Source organism: Herpailurus yagouaroundi, unplaced genomic scaffold (assembly GCF_014898765.1).
Source record: "Herpailurus yagouaroundi ecotype Mexico unplaced genomic scaffold, PumYag 67700, whole genome shotgun sequence".
In the NCBI taxonomy this organism is placed as follows: Eukaryota; Metazoa; Chordata; class Mammalia; order Carnivora; family Felidae; genus Herpailurus; species Herpailurus yagouaroundi.
In genome coordinates, this window is record NW_024420499.1 from 4831333 (window position 1) to 4848774 (window position 17442).

General features: G+C 44.3%; 1 protein-coding gene across 3 annotated transcripts in view; it reads right to left on the minus strand.

Moving 5' to 3' along the window:
• Positions 1-17442, minus strand: part of TMEM164 (transmembrane protein 164) — a 163042-nt gene that overhangs the window by 49103 nt on the left and 96497 nt on the right. For all 3 annotated transcript variants that reach the window (XM_040468507.1, XM_040468509.1, XM_040468510.1), the window contains one exon: positions 14927-14993. In XM_040468507.1, coding sequence (XP_040324441.1) covers positions 14927-14993 — 67 coding nt within the window. The remainder of the gene's footprint in view (positions 1-14926; positions 14994-17442) is intronic.

Below are 17442 nucleotides of genomic sequence, written 5' to 3' on the forward strand. Positions count from 1 at the left end.
CTGCAGTACCATCTTATCTTTGTTTACTGTGCTTTCCCTTAATAACCTCCCATAACTGACTCCCTGCCCCCAAAGTTACCTGTTGCCTGAAGCCGGAGATGGTATTTAAGGTGCCGGCCACTTCAGGGAGCTTTTCAGTCTTCCTGGGTATCTCCCATGTCTACAGGAGCTATACACGTTATTAAGCTTTGTTTGATTTTCTCCTGTTAATCTGGCTCAGGTCAATTTAATTCTTGGTCCAGCTAGAAGAGTCTTGTAAGGGCAGAGGAAAACTCTTCCTGCCCCACACATCTCAATTTGCTCCTCTGTATAAATGAGATTGATCATCTACATTTCAGGGCTGCTGGGTGGAATGAGATGAGGGAATTAATGAATCTAGCATAGTTCCGGGCACATATGTAGGCTCTCAAGGCATGGTAGCTATTGTGAATATCTGATTGTGCCTGCCATTCCCTACCTTTGTTATCATGACTCCTAAAGTTTCGAATTTGGCCACACCTGGTGTGTACAGTGGTCTAACCACCTGTTACGGAATACATGTTGGTATCTCCCAAAAACTCACATGTTGAAGCCCTAACCCCCAATGTGATGATATCTGGGGGGGGGGGGAGCGCTTTGGAAGATGATTAGATTTAGATGAGGTCCTGAGGGTGGGACCATCACAAAGGGATTAGTGTCCTTTTTTTAAAAATTTCTTTTTTTTATTTATTTTGAGAAAGATATAGAGAGCAAGTGGGGGAGGAGCAGGGAGAGAAGAAGACAGAATCCCAAGCAGGCTCCATGCTATCAGCAGAGCCTGATGTGGGGCTCAAACTCACGAACCATGAGATCATGACCTGCACTGAAATCAAGAGTCAGACACTTAACCCACTGAACTGCCCAGGCACCCCGGGATTAGTGTCCTTATAAGAAGAAATACCAAAGATTTTGAGGGCTCTCTGCCTGCCCTAGGAGGACACAGAAAGAAGGTGGCTACCTACAAATAAAGAGAGATCTCACCAGAATGGACTACACTGGCACATTGATCTCTGACTTCTAGCCTCCAAAACTGTTGGGAAATACATTTCTGCTACATAAGCCACTTAGTCTATGGTATTGCTTTATGGCAGTCTGAACCAACTAACATACCTATCCTAAGCATATGAACTATCTAGTAACCATTTATGGAGCTCCTACTCTATGCCAGCACTGAAGTATCATTTTATTTGCCTTTAATTCTTAATTGCCTCATGGCAACATAGTATCACTGTGAGTTCATGGAAACTCTATTAGCTTTAACTGTTCTTTTAAATATGTTTGAGATTCTATATTTTAACTTGAATGTAGATGATTCTCAGCCCCTGAAGTATCACCATACCTCCCCCCTCGGGAAGAAAGGACATTCTCGCACCCTAAGCCAATTCCCAACCTTGAATGACAAACTAACTTAACTCCACATTAGGTAACATTCTACTACCCTTGGTTCCTCAAGGGTAAATAAATAAACATTTATTAAAGGGTACTGGAGGTACCTCCTCAACCTGATAAGGGCACCTGTGAAAATCCCACAACTAAAATCATAATGATGAGAGACTGGCGCTTTCCCCCTAAGACAAGGATGTCCACTCTTGCCACTGCTATTCAACACTGTGCTAGAGGTTGTAGCCAGGGCAACTGGGCAAGAAAAAAAAAAATACAAGGCACCCCGATTGGAAAGAAGTAAAACTATTTCTATTTGTGGATGACATGATCTGTAAAAAACAAAACAAAACAAAACAAAAACAAAACAAAAAAAAAACTTGAAAAATACACACACACACACACACACACATTAGTAGTGATAAATGAGTTCTGAAAGGTTGCAGGATATAAGATCAATATAGAAAACACGAACTGTACTTCTAGAGTAGCAATGAGAAATCTGAAAATGAAACTGACGATTCCATTTGCAATACCACCACAAAGAATAAAATACATAGGGATAACTATAACAAAGGAAGTGCAAAACCTACACTCCAAAAACTATAAAACATCATTGCAAAGAATTCGAGAAGACCTAAATACATAGATAAACACATCCCGTGTTCATGGATTGGAGGGCTTCATATTGTCAAGACAGCAATATTCTTCGAACTGATCTACATTCAATGCTACCCCTATCAAAATCTCACGGGACTGCTCTGCAGAAATTGACAAGATGACCCTGAAATTCATATGGAAATGCAGGACTCCAGAATGGCCAAAACAACCTTGAAAAAGAAGAACAACTCTGGAGGATCCATACTTCCTGGTTTCAAAGCTTTGTACAAAGCAACAAGAATCAAGACAGTGTGGTGCTGCCATAAGGAGAGACATATACATCAACAGAATAGAACTGATGGCCCAGAAATAAACCCTTACTTTTATTTTTTCACTGAGTTTTGACAAAGGATCCAAGACATTTCAACAGGAAAGAGTCTTTTCAACAAATGGTGCTGGGACAACTGGCTACTCATATGCAAAAGAATGAATTTGGACCCCTTCTACACATTACATTATAAAAATTAACTTGAAATGGATCACAGACCTGAATGTAAGAGCTAGTGCCATGAAACTCTTCTACGAAAACTGTCATAAAATTTCATGGCAGCGGATTAGCCGTAGTTTCTTAGATGTGATACCAAAATCATAAGCAACCAGAGAAAAATTAGAGATTAGACTTCATCAGAGTTCAATGATTTTGTGCTTCAAAGGATACCACAAATAAAATGCAAAGACAATCTACGGAATAGGAGAACATATTTCAAATCACACATCTGATAAAAGTCTAGTACCCAGAATACACAAGAACTGTCACAACTGAACAATAAAAACAAACCACCTCCCAAGAAATGGGAATTTGAAAAGGCATTTCCCCAGAGAAGACATACAAATGGCCAAAAAGTACCTGAAAAGGTGTTCAACATCATTCAGCATCAGGGAAATGCAAATCAAACCCACAGTGAGACATCACTTCACACTCACTAGGATGGGGATAATAAAAAATGTCCAACAGTAAAAAGTGCTGATCAGAGTCCAGAGAAACTGGAACCCCTGTACACTACTGATAGGAATATAAAACTGTACAGCCACTTTGGAGAACAATCTGGCAGTTCCTCAAAAGGTTAAAAATAGAGTTACCATATGATCCAGCAAATCCACTTCTAGGTATCTACCCCAAAGCTGACACTCAAACAGATACTTTTATAAGAATGTCATTTTTCATAGTGGCATTATTCATAATGGTCCAATGGTGGAAACAACCCAAATGTCCATCAAAGAATAAATGGATAAACAAAATGTGGCATATTACACAAAGGAATATTATCCACCCGTAAAAAAGGATGAAGACTTACTACATGCCGCAACACGGATGAATTTGAAACTTTATGTAGAGTGAAAGAAGTCATTCAGGAAAGGCCACATGTTATAAGATTCTATTTAGATGTAAGGTCCAGAATAGGCAAATCCATAAAGACAGAAGGTCGATTACCGGTGGCAAGGGTCTGGTGATGGGAAAATAGAGAGACGCTGGGGGCCCAGGGCAGGCTGCCCCAAGATATGCCACAGTGCCATAATGATTATTTTAAATTAAAGTCACTTAAGAAGCAGCCAGTGCAAGATAACTCTGACTCCCTGTCTCTTGTCTCTAGAATGCAGGGAATGAATTTTCCAGGTGAAAGGTACTTCCTCTGCACCAGAAAGTAGGGAGACATCCTTATTGTCAAAGGCAATGAATTCAAGGCCAAAGAAGCCTATATAAACAATGCTTATTTACTTTCACTAATTTACCACCCAGGCCCAAATTCTGTTTAGCATTCCTTATAAACTGAAGCTCTCAAACATAAGTTTTCTTTGTCTTGTGAGCAAGGGAGAGAGAGAACAAGGCTCATTTGTGTAGTGCTTTTAACTTTTCAAAGTTCTTTGCTATCTCTTTGTTACCTTTTGCTATCCACTATCTGTTCTTCCTAAGTCTCTGTGAGGTGGAGAGAACAGATATTCCTAATCCCATCTGCCAAAGGAGGAAGCTGGTGGTTGATCAAGAGACATTACCTGTTTCGAGCAGGCTGCACAGCTTCTCTGGCCGCACAGTGGAATTAACTGGGGTGCTTTCTGAAAATGGTTATGTTTCGAAATCAGCCCTGGTGATTCTAGTTGTGCAGCCAGGGTTAAGAACAACTGGCCCACAGACTGGAGAGAGTGAAATCGCCCCCTAGATAAGGCTCCATATTGCATAAAGAAATATTGCGTGGCGGGGCGCCTGGGTGGCTCAGTCGGTTGAGCGGCCGACTTCGGCTCAGGTCACGATCTCGCGGTCCGTGAGTTCGAGCCCCGCGTCAGGCTCTGTGCTGACAGCTCAGAGCCTGGAGCCCGTTTCAGATTCTGTGTCTCCCTCTCTCTCTGACCCTCCCCTGTTCATGCTCTGTCTCTCTCTGTCTCAAAAATAAATAAACGTTAAAAAAAAATAAATTAAAAAAAAAATAAAAAAATAAAATAAAAAAAAAAAAGAAATATTGCGTGGGGTAGTGGCTCAAGGCTGAATGAGAAGCACTGGGTACAATCGCTGGAGGCAGGCTCTTCTAATCTCATTCTAGGAAAACAAAACAAAGGCAAAGGACTGGCAAACTCTAGAGGCTACTCCCTGGTACTCACTCACTGCTGCCATTCACTCCATGGGCTGAAGGGCTCAGGCCTCACTGGCAAACCAAAGAGTCTGGACATTTTATTCAAATGGGAAGAGAAACCAAGAGTGAGCCTAATTCACCTGGCAGAATGCAGGAGAGAGAGCTGGCCAATAGCTAATCAAACAGGCTGTCTTGGAAACAAATGCAAAAAACAAAGGTACTGTTAGTGCAGAAAAGGAAGCCTGCCAGGGAATTTTAATCTTGCTCAGCATGGCTAATACAAAAACAAAGCCCCCCCTTTACTTCACCATCACCCAACAGCTTAAGGAGATGGAGCCAAAGTTCTGAAGACAAACATCGAAAAAAAGCACATGCCAGTAGGAACACCCCTCCATGTCTAAGGTAGTATCAGGAACGGTGCTTAGTGCCAAGTGCTTACCACCTGTGATCTCCATTCACCTGGGCACCATTTCATAGCTCAGAAAATGAGTTCACAGAAGTTAGTTACCTTTTGCAAGGTCACACAGGTAAAGACAGAGGAGCCAGGCACAAAACCACAGACAGGATGGCTCCAGGGTCGGCACTTTTGACCCCCACACCAGACTAACTCTTACCATCTATGCAGAGACAAAAGACTTCGAGAATATGCAGCAAACAATGTTAACAGTTGTTACTACTGAAATGATGTGTTTTATTCTGGTCTTTTTCTATATTCTCTATTTTCTTCCATTATGAACAGATATTACTTATATAAATAAAACATTCATACATTTGTAAAGACGAAGGCACAAACGCCTCATGCTTTTTGTTGCAGTTTCTTTTAAAATGTAGTGAAAAATAACCACCTTTGCACTGGTAGTGATTTTTCTTTTTCATTTATACTTTGCTGTATTTCACAAATTTTTGACAGTGTGTATATCTTTTGTTGTGATCAGGAAGATATCATTATTTCAAGTGGTTTAAAAAAAAATAGTTCACCTGCAAAAAATATCATCTATCATCCCTCTGTCTTCACTCCCAAGATCTCAGGACATGTGTGAGAGGGATCCCTGGGATTTCCCTGGACAAGACAGAGGTTTAGGTTTGTGGACTAGTTCATTTATTCTATCTGTGGCTACTTACCATATGCTAGGTGCATGGTCCTATGGGGGACAGATGTCACAAGAGACACTATCCTTGCCCACAGAGACTAGTTATGATATAGTGCTGGGAACCTAGAAAACTGGCTGAATATACAGTCCAACCGAACTATGGTGTGCTAAGCAGCCGTTACAAAAGAATGAGTTACATCCATTAGCTGCACAGATTACGGATTATCTGTTACGTTAAAGGAAATTCACTGGAGCAATGTTTAGTGTAATGCCAATTGTGTAGGAAATCAAAACCCACACAAACCAACAACCCTAGAAATAGGGAAATCTTGCTCTGCATTTATGAGCAGATGAAAACTGTGGAAAGATACACAAGCCTTTAACACAACTTACCCCTGGGGGGGTGGGCAGAATAGGATTGAAAGCTGGTGGGTAAAATGATTAGCTTTCTCTTTATATTCCTGATTGGTTTTTCAACAGAGCATATCTGATTTTTATTAAAAAAATAAAATAAAATAATAATCCCAGGGGCACCTGGGTGGCTCACTTGAGCATCCATCTTTGGCTTAGGTCATGATGGCGTGATTCTTGAGTTCGAGCCCCACATGGGGATCACTGCTGTCAGAGCAGAACCTCCTCTGTCCCTCTCTCTCTGCCCCTCCCCCATTACACATGCTGTCTCTCTCTCTCTCTCTCTCTCTCTCTCTCTCTCTCAAAATTAATAAACAAACATTTTTTTTAAATCCTAAAGGTATAATCCATCCCTCAAATCTCTAGTGGGTACTGTATAAAATTTACCACAAAGAGTTGATTTGGCTTAATACTTGAAAATCAGTCTACATAATTAGGAAAGAAAGAAGAGGACACCCGTAAGCTTTGTATCAGAAAGACCAAAGTTCTCAGGCCAGATCAGTCTATGCATCCCTATACAAGTTACTTAAACTTTGGATGGCTCAATCTGCAAAATGTTTATTATAATACCACCTCACAGGACTTTTGTGAGGGCCCAAGACTAATAATTAACAGCTAACACTGACTGAGGGTGTCCTGTTTGCCAGGTGCTGTGCTACACGCTTCACACATGTTAACTACTTAATCTTCAGGATAAATTTAGGAGGTTAGCACGACTGTCACCTCCATTTTATAGATGAGGAGAACTGTGGTCCACAGAAGTAATTTGGCCAGCTTCCTTCCCTCTCTCTCTCTCTTTCACACACACACACACACACACACACACACACACACACACGAGTAGCACAGCCAGGATATAAGCCCACATCCATAGCTTTGCTCCCTACATCCATATTCTTAGTACATTAGGGTGAGATACCTGTGAAAGAGCTTTTCTGGTTGCAAAGTCCCATCTGCCTGTAAGGAATTCTTAGTAGAGGTGGAAAAGAGAAGCAATACACCAGTTTCCTACCTCCATGCCCAGCCATGGCATTCCCTTCGTTGAACTGCTTTGCTCTTCTGTGATTGCATGCATATTCCATTCATCTCCCAAGGCTCACTTTGGGCTTTATTCCTCTGAGAAGCCTTTTTGGACCACTTAACCCACTGATCTCTCCAAGAGGCAGTGCATTCAGCTGTAGCATATTAGGAACTGCATAACTCTGGGCAAGCCATTTAAACCTCTCTGAACCCCAATTTCTTCACAGGTAAAATGGGGTTCTTGTGTGAGTTAAATAGTAACATATGTAAATTACCTGACATACAGCAGGTGCCTGATCAATGCCAATATTAATCCTCTTCCCATCTTAGAACTCAGAGCAATTGCAATTTAGCAATTCAGCCCGGACTGCCTTGTGATACGTATTTTTCATGATTTCAGTCTTAGTACTGCCATAATTTATGCCTCATCTTTCTAATTAAACTGCCAAGTTCCTTGAGAGCCAGGAACACACCCTTGGCTCTTTCCACATTCCCCGCAGCATCTTGCACAATACGTAATACCAAAAATTGCTCAATGAAAATCTGGACTGTGTGATTGGGCTAGATTCATGGAGGATGGAAGGCTCTCAAAGATTAATCTTAGGGTGCCTGGGTGACTCAGTCGGTTAAGCATCTGACCCTTGACTTCGGCTCAGGTCACTATCTCACAGTTTGTGAGTTTGAGCCCTGCATTGGGCTCCGTGCAGTTAGTGTGGAACCTGCTTGGGATTCTCTCTCTCTCTCCCTCCCTCTCTGCCCCTCCCCTGCTCGCTCTCGCTCTCTCTCTCAAAAAATAAATTAATAAACTTAAAAAAAAGATGAATCTTAAAATAAAGGCAGCTATTAGACATATCCTAGAATAGTCCCTAGAATTTGGTTTCATCTCATCAGAAACACACTGGCCTTTGTAGAAGGCTGAGGCAAAATTTTGACCAAATCAATTCTTCAAAACGCAAAGGTCTCTTCTAAAACCAAGCTTTTTATCTTTTAAGTGCTCTCAGGAAAGCAAAGGGACATTCTGTCCCTAGTTCAGGTCCAAGATCCAAACTATAACTTTCTTAAACGGCTCAATTTGCCAGGCACCGGAGTAACTTTTCTAGGTCAATTAGCACATTCCAACATGCCAGTTAGCAAAGAGTAAGATTCTCAACCCCATTTGCCCGGGGGGAAAGCGAAGTTTCCCAAGCAGCACACACGGGGACAAGGTGTACCAGCGACAAGCCTGCGTCTCGAGAACATGAAGATAATGATTGTGGATGCCAGGGAGCCGCCCCAGTAATGAAAAAATCATTACTAGCCTCTTCCACTCAGTCTCAGAGTGAGGGACATTTGAGAGAACAATCTCTCACAAAACAGGAAGCAGACAAAAGGCAGGGGGATGGGAAAGGAGGGGGAAAAAAGAGCAAGAAGAGAGATCAACAAGGATACATAATAATGGACAATTTTGATAATGAGATAATTCTACTTGAGGCTTTGGGCCTTGAAGAAGAAAGGAACTTGATGAAAAGAATCATTACCATCCTTATTATTATTCCAGTAGAAGACAGATGGCTGTAAAAAAAAAACAAAACAAAAAAACCAAACGGGCCAGGCCAGAGTCTTCAGTCTGGGAAGGGGGCAGATATGGTGTCTTAAGTTTGTTTTCCGCTTCCACTCTCCCTTGCTCAGAACACTCTACATTCAGATGCCCTCTCTTGGGCATCTGAGGACAAAAGGCACAGGACTAGAGATGTAGCTCACGCTCAGTGCCTCATTGTGATGACTAGATCAACAACAATGCAAGGTAAGAGATGGAAATGAGAACCTAGTATGTAACCAGGTCCCATCGGTACCCTACTGAGCTCCTACCTCCCGGCTTTCACTTTCCAGAAGGTGTTTTAGCTTGGAATGGGTATGTTTTGCTAAGTCACAGGCACAGATAAGGAATCCAGCATCACCACCAGCCCAAAAGCCACTAGCTATCACAAGGAGTTCATTAACTAGGCAACACATCTATTCTTTGAGCCATGGAGTATAGCCAGCTTGGGTGGGAAGTGATCTCAACCTGGGATCCACGGATGGGCTAGGGGTTGGCAGGAGACAGGAGAGGAGTCTCCTGAAATTATCTGCCCAATTGTGTTTGTGCGTTTATCTAGGAAGAGGGTCTATAGTCTTCTTCAGCTTCTCAGAGAAACCTGTGGCCCAACTCTTTCAGATGGACAGAACTAAGAAGCATCTCCAGCATCTGGGCTCATCAGCTTTCAAACATGCCCTGAACTCCCATCATAGAATAGGAAAACAGCTCCGAAGTCTGAGTCAGGAGACCTGGATTTTAGGGGCCACCCACCTTACCTTCCTGGGCAAGGCATTTATCCTTCTAAGGACCGCTTCTAGAAGATAAGATGAGACCAGACAAGCTTTCAGCTCCCTGCTAATCTAATAATCAATAGTTCTATGATGAATTTTTCCTCCTTCCCTTCAAGAAGAGAAATAGCACTTAAGACACTTCACCTGAAGCCAGAAAAAGACCATCTCCAGAATCCTGGCAGTAAAGAGCTCTTCCTTATAATATGAGCCACTGGAATATATGGTCCTTCCTCTAAGGTGTCAGCTTCTAAGCTGGAGAACCAGGAGAAATTGGGACCCAGGCATTCTCTAGCTAGTCTGCATATACTGGTGCCAGGAAGTCACAGGACAGAGTACAGCAAATGAAAATTCACTGATGACCAGTCAGCTTTAGCTGACTGTGGCAACTTCCTGGAACTCCCTTGTTCTCTCTCTTTATATATATGAACATATATAAGACTCTGTTACTGGCACACACACTCACTCATTTTCTTTTCCTTGCCTTTAGATTACTGCTTATGAACAACAACAACAACAACAACAACAACAAAGATTAAAATGGTAAAGGGTCAAGAACAAAGAGCAAAAGAGGGGTGCCTGGCTGGCTCAGTGCAGCATGTTAGTCTTGGTCTTGGGGTCGTGAGTTCAAACCCCACATTGGGCCTGAAGCCTACTAAAAAAAATAAAGAAGGAGAAGGAGATATCCTTTTGGGATGCCTGGGTGGCGAGGAGGAGGAGAAGGAGAAGAAATCCTTTTGGGGTGCCTCAGTCAGTTAAGTGTCTGACTCGATCTTAGCTCAGGTCATGATCTCACAGCTTTGTGGGTCCGAGCCCTGCTTAGGATTCCGCACTGGCAGCATGGAGCCTGCTTGGAATTCTCTTTCCCTCTCTCTCTACCCCTCCCCCACTTGCGCTGTCTCTGTCTCTCTCTAAATAAATAAATAAATAAACTTTGAAGATTATATAAAAAAGAAGAAAGACGGAAACAGAAGTCAAAAGCTGGGTTCTTACCTAACCGGATTATCAGGCTTAAAGAGTTGCCAATCTTCCTGCGTCTTATTTTAACTCAATCTGTATTCAACTAAGGGATCGCAAAGCAAAAAGTCCTGAAGGTCAGAAGTAGCCCAGGAAGGGTCCCAACTATCTAAGAAAACCAAGGCAAAGCCAGTTGCAAAAACACAAGCAAATGAAGCCACGACTGTGAGCTCTTCTCAGCTTCATTTTAGAAAAAGAGCAGCACCAAGATTATTTACCAGAGTGATTAGAATCGCTCATTAAGAGAGAGCTCATCAAAGAAGCTTCAATGTTAAGGAAAGTTACCTGAACATTCTTGATGAGCTGGTTGGCTATAGCCCGATATGTATTTGTAAAGTATTAGGTGCTGTAACAACTGTAATAGCAAATCTGCCATGAGAAAGGGGAAGAAGGGGAGAGAGAGAAAGAGAAAGAAGGAAGGAGGGAAAGGAGGAAAAGAGGGGATGAAAGAGAAATAGTGTTTTCTGTACAGAGTAGTAAAGCTGTTATGGGCTGAATTGTGTCCCCACCAAAATTCAGATGTTCAAGGCCTTATCTCAGAACGTCAGTATATTTGGAAATGCCTCCAATAAAGTGGTGATTAAGTTAAAAGGAGGCCATTAGGAGGGCCCTAATCCAATCTGAAAGATGTCCCTACAGGAAGAGGAGATTTGGACACACAGAGAGGCACCACGGATGTGCGTGCACAGAGAAAAGACCATGTGAAAAGACATCAAGATGGCGGCCATATGCAAGCCAAGGAGAGAGGCTTCAGAGAAGACCAATGCCGCTGGCATCTTGATCTGGGGGATAATGAACAGTGCCTTGCCTCAGAAGTTTATTGTGAGGATCAAATACGTTAGCCCATGCAGAGCACTTGGAACAGTACTGGGCGCATAGTAAGCGCTCCAGAAGTGTCAGCTGACCTGGTGAAGAATGCAGCTGTGGTATAACAATAGCAGCTGAATGAAAACTTCACCACCGCCTTTCTGACTCCAGGTACCTGAATGGGCTCTTGGGGGCCTTTATTTTCAAGCTCGCACAATGGGAATCATCACGTCTGTTTCTGCTTAGTGGTCCTGCAAGACGACTATGTGGCTTTCCTTGTGGGAAAGGTCCCACTAGGAAGAGAGATGAAGGCAACCTGTGTAGAGGAACCATATGCACCTCAACGGATGGCAGAGACTGGCCCGAGCTGTGGGCCAGAAGCACTCGAACTCAGGATCACTGACTGTGTGAGCCTGGGGTGGAGGTGGTATTTTCTGGTGCACTGCCCCTTCCTGGAATCTGCCAGAACTGCTGAAAAGGAAGAAGGAAAGCAGCTTTTTATCTGCCTGACCTCTCAATCTGAGAAAACAGTGACAGGGTGAGCGGACAAATGGGATAAGAGAGCACTAGAGCCACTTCTCTGCCTCCGCAGCGCGGCTCCACATCCCTGGGCGCACAATTTGTTTGTTTTGTACCGTTCTGGGGCACCGTTCTTCAGAGCCCCTACAGCTCTGAGACCAAGGCAGGTGTTCTGGTGAAGGACTCAGGTGAAGTCGGGCAAGTCGTACATTGTGGGGAATGCGGAAGGGAGAACAAAGGTACCTACAGCAGCCCGGGCCTGCTGAACCCAGCTCACAGGGGAACACTGAGCTGTGTGTGCCCGGCCTACCATGACAGACACAATACTGCCTGCCCTTCTCCCACCCTGGCACTTCCCCCTTCGGGAGCTCCTCTGGTCTATCTACGAGATGCTTTGGGCTCTGTGGAAGAAAGCTGGGAGGCCCTGTAAGCCACGCATTGGAATGTAGATTCCGATGTAGTAGGTCTGAGGTAGGGGCCTAAAATTCTGCATTTCTACCCCAATGTTTATAGCAGTACTACACACACACACACACACACACACACACACACACACACACACAGGAATATTACTCAGCCACCAAAAAGCATGAAATCTTTCCATCTGCAACAACATGGATAGAATTAGAATGTATTATGCTAAGCGAAATAAGTCAGTCAGAGAAAGACAAATACCATATGATTTCACTCATATGTGGAATTTAAGAAGTAAAACCGATGAACATGGGAGAAAGGAAGCAAAAATAAAATAAACACAAAGAGGGAGCACTGCCTGGGTGGCTCAGTTGGTTAAGTATCTGACTTCAGCTCAGGTCATGATATCATGGGTCGTGAGTTCGAGCTCCATGTCGGGCTCTGTGCTGACAGCTCAGAGCCTAGAGCCTGTTTCGGATGGTGTGTCTCCCTCTCTCTCTGCCCCTCCCCCACTCATGCTCTGTATCTCTCTCTCTCTCTCTCTCTCTCTCTCTCTCAAAAATAAATAAAAACAGGGGCGCGTGGGTAGCTCAGTGGGTTAAGCATCCGACTTCAGCTCAGGGCATGATCTGACAGGTTGTGGGTTTGAGCCCCATGCTGGGCTCAGTGCTGACAGCTCGGAGTCTGGAGCCTGCTTCAGATCCTGTGTCTCCCTCTCTCTGCCCCTCCCCAGCTTGTATTCTGTGTCTCTCAAAAACAAATAAACATCAAAAAATGTAAATAAATAAATAAATAAATAAATTTTAAAATACGTGTAAAAAAACCAGGGAGATAAACCATAAGAGACTCCTAAATACAGAGAACAAACTGAGGGTTGCTGGAGGGGTGTTGGGTGGGGGGATGGGCTAAATGGGTGATGGGACCTCAGGACGGCACTTGTTGGGATGAGCACTGGGTGTTATAAAAAAGTGACGAATTGCTAAACCCTATTCCTGAAATCATTATTACACTATACGTTAACTAACTTGGATTTAAATAAAAAATAAAATAAAAATTGAAAAAAATAAAAATAAAATAATAAATTAAATAAAATTCTGCATTTCTAAGAGGGAGCACCCACATGAGGCTGGTCCTCAGACCACACTTGGACTTCCGCGTTTGGAGTTACTGGGAATTACGATCACCTAGGATGCTGATTCTCCAAGGGTGGTCGGAGGACCCGGCAATCGACATTCCTTGGGGGCTTATTACAAACGCTTGTTTCCTGGCATCATCCCTGATCCTTGTAATCAGACCTGCCAAAGGTGAGGTCTGGCAAGCCTCATTTTTTAGTCATTTCCTCAGGCTGACTGCTGTGGACATTCAGTTTCAGAGCTACTGCACAAAATCAGTGGTCCTCAACCACAGCACCACGTTAGGAACACTTTTTAAAAACACTATACCCAGGCTGTGTCACAGATCAAGAACTCAGATGCTCCAAGGCATCAATGGTTTTTGTTTGTTTTTGTTGTTGCTGCTGATCATTTGTTTGTTTGTTTGCTTGCTTAAGGACCCCTGGGTGAGCCTGGAGCAAAACGTTGAGCCTGGGTTCAAGATCACTGCTTTAGATGAATGCTTTTTCTTTTAATTTCTATTGATGTACAATATGCACCTAGAAACATACAGCAATCGTAAGGGTATACGTGAGTATTTGTGAGGAGGGTGTGAAAACATCCTTGGAGAGAGTGAAGGTTAGCTGTGCTGATAGGATCTAGAGGCTTCTCCATTCCCAACTCTGCCACTTAGAACTTGTGTGACTCCATGAATGTCAGTTTCTTCCTCTGTAACAAGAGGCCATAATACTTGCCCTTATCTACCTCCCGTAACTGTTATGTTGAAAAGACCCTGTAATCTATAAAATGCTATCCAAAGAGGAAGGATTAGCATTGTGAGATTTACACTGCGATCTTAATGCATGATGCAAACTTAAGTAAGTCATGAAAACAGAAAGCAGGAGCAAGGATTTTACAGGTGATTTGTCTTCCTGTGCTTTCTAACATGTGCGGCGAATCCCTCCAGAGTCCCACATGAGGGAGTCTGAGGACAGGGCCCTGCCACCCCAGCCTTATAGCTCCTGTTTCTCTCTATGCCCATTTATCAACCACCCCCTCCCCGCCCCCGCTACAGCGGGATTCTACTTGCTAACCACTGCGGGGGGGGGGGGGGGGGGGAGGTGGCCCAGACTGCCCTGCAGGTTTGGGTGAATGCAGGAAAGTATCTAATTCTTTCCCAAGGGGCCTCTTGACACAGCGGACAGGCCTTGAGGCTCCCCATCAGATTATTCTGGGCCAATGTGGCTGAGTCCAAACGAGAGCCCCTTAGAACACCTGGAAACCTCTAATAAAGTGAGTCTCCCAGCCCCCCTTCTCTCCAGCAATGCTCTCCAAGAGTTCCTGTAGGCTTTTTCAGTCTATCCTAAACTTTTAATGCAGGCCTAGAGTTCCATCAAATACTCCCAACCTTACCTACCAAGCTCCGCTGCATCCAAATAGCGCTATGTCAAACCTCAATATTAAATATATAGATATTTTAACACTCACACGGGCACACTGAGCTAAGCATGGGGGCAAGCACTGGATAGTAAAAGAGCGAGCAAAGACTACTCTGTACATTGCTGCTGTGTTTCTAGAAGGGGCAACTTACCAGCCGGGTATTTACCACAGGAAACAGCAGGGCCAGAAGCGCTCCATTCAACATGTGCATCTGGAGCCTGGAGAGGAAAAACAGACAAAAGTCCAGGTCACACTTGGACTCTGTTGCAAAGGCGGGCAAAAATGTGTCAAGTTACGCCCTGCCATGTGGGAGAGCATGTCAACAAGCGACTCTCTGTGTAAAATGGCACTGGTGTTGGCGCACACGCGTAATAAATTGAAAGCGGCACGTCTTGCACGAATGAAATGTTCTGACCACTGCCTCAAACTCCCCCAAATGCCCCCTCAACGCGCTTTAGCAACACCACTTCATTCCACAATGAGCTCTGTGCTCCCTAAGCCTCCAATCGGTCCCAATCAACAGCTTCAGCCACCGCAGCTCAGGCAACTGTCAAAAAGAGGGGTTATACTAAGCAACTGCCCTGTTACCGCAGTGGAGGAGACACTCTGTTTCTTGTAACGTGCTTGTTTATTTACACAGCTATGTCCGATCCTTTTCCCCCAAACAGCAGCCCAGGTATAAAAAGGCTGGTTAATGTGGCGAGCCGAACGCAGTGTTCTGTCAACTGTGTTCTGCCACTTTCTTAGACATGTCTTCAGGGCACTTTGGATTCTCAATCTCTGCCCCTCCCCAGCTGACTTTCTATCTCTCTCTCTCTCTCTCTCTCTCTCTCAAAAATAAACGTTAACATTTTTTTTAACAAAGTGGGGGCACCTGGGTGGCTCACTTGGGTAAGCATCCGACTTTAGCTCAGGTCATGATCTCACAGTTTGTGAGTTGGATCTCCGCCTCCAGGCCCTGTGCTGACAGTTCAGAGCCTGGAGCCTGCTTCGGATTCTGTGTCTCCCTCTCTCTCTGCCCCTTCCCAGCTTGCACTCTGTCTCTCTCTGTCTCTCTCTTTCTCAAAAATAAATAAATATTTTACAATTTTTTTTAAAAAAGAAATGTTTTCCAGGCTGCTGCAAGAGGTGGGGACGGCAGAAGTGGCAGGCTTCCAGGCTTTCTTTGATTGATTTTACAGATTGGATTTTGTGACTTTAAAGCAAAACAAAAAAGAGAAAGGTGGGGGTAGAAGAAGATGAAGAAAACCACCAGTCTCCAGCATCAGTAATAATACCGTTTCTGAATACCAGACTTGTTAAAACACAAGCCAGAAACCCTGTATAAGTCAAGAGAAACCAAGTCGGAGGGCACCTGGGTGGCTCAGTCAGTTGAGGGTCCGACTTCGGCTCAGGTCATGATCTCATGGTTCGTGGGTTTGATCCCCGTGTCAGGCTCTGTGCTGACAGTGTGCATGCTGCTTGGTATTCTCTCTCTGGCTCTCTCTCTGCCCCTCCCTTGCTTGTGCTTTGTCTCTCTCTCAAAAATAAACATTTTTTAAAAAAGAACAACCAAGTCAGAAACAAACTGCCTGTGAGGGCTCTGAAGATGGACTTAAGCAGCTTCCTTCATCACTCAAGGCAAACAGTCCTTTATTTTTTTCTTTAATGTTTATTTATTTTTTTAGACACAGAGTGCCAGTGGGGGAGGAGCAGAGAGAGAGAGAGGGAGACACAGAATCCGAAGTAGGCTCCAGGCTCTGAGCTGTCAGCACAGAGCCCAACACGGGGCTCGAACTCACAGATGGCGAGATCATGACCTGAGCTGAGGTCGGATGCTTAACTGACTGAGCCACCCAGGCGCCCCAGCAAATGGTCCTTTAAAACTGAAGAAGTCAAGAGTGACAGTCCTTCTCCCAAAGGAAAGTGGATTGGATGGGTCAGGTACAACCACCACGCAGTCAACAGGCCTTTTGGACCTCAAGACACTAGCATGCTCTCTCTCTCTCACATACACACGCACACACACATGCACATTCACACAGCAGCCCCGCGATACCAGGATTTCTCCCATGCCCTGAATGGGAAAGGACTCCATATTCTGAAGCGCCGCCCCCCCCCCCCACCGCCAGCCAAGAACTTCAGGCGCTCTCTCGAAGCTCACAGATGTGTGCCTAAGACTAAGAGGCATCACAAGGAGACCCACGAGGACAGCACAGAAGCCCAAAGGTGGTTTTTCATTTCCCCCAGTCTGTTCACTACCGTTACTCGTTGTTACCAATGCCGCGAGGATGCTAGTACCGTGCACTTAACGTAATCTCAGTGCATATCTACTTAACTGCCTGACATGAATTATCTCGCTTCATTCTGACAGCAATCTTACGAGACAGGTACAATTCCTTCTTTTCCCATTTGGTGAGGAGGAAACCAAGTTCAGAGATGCAAAGTGGCCTGGTTCACACCACACTCAAGATAGAAGAGCCAAGATTCGAACCCAGGTTTCTCTAACTCCAGACCCCAAACTCCTAGATCCCTCTTGCTGCCTGATACCAGAGCTCCCCTCCCCTCCTCCCGGCCAAATGTGACCTCAGGTGGAGAGTCAGGGAGGCTTGTGTTTCCAAACTCCATTTGGGTTTCAGGGAAGCCACCCTATTTATTCCCTGGCCAGGGTTCCATATGCTTTTGGCG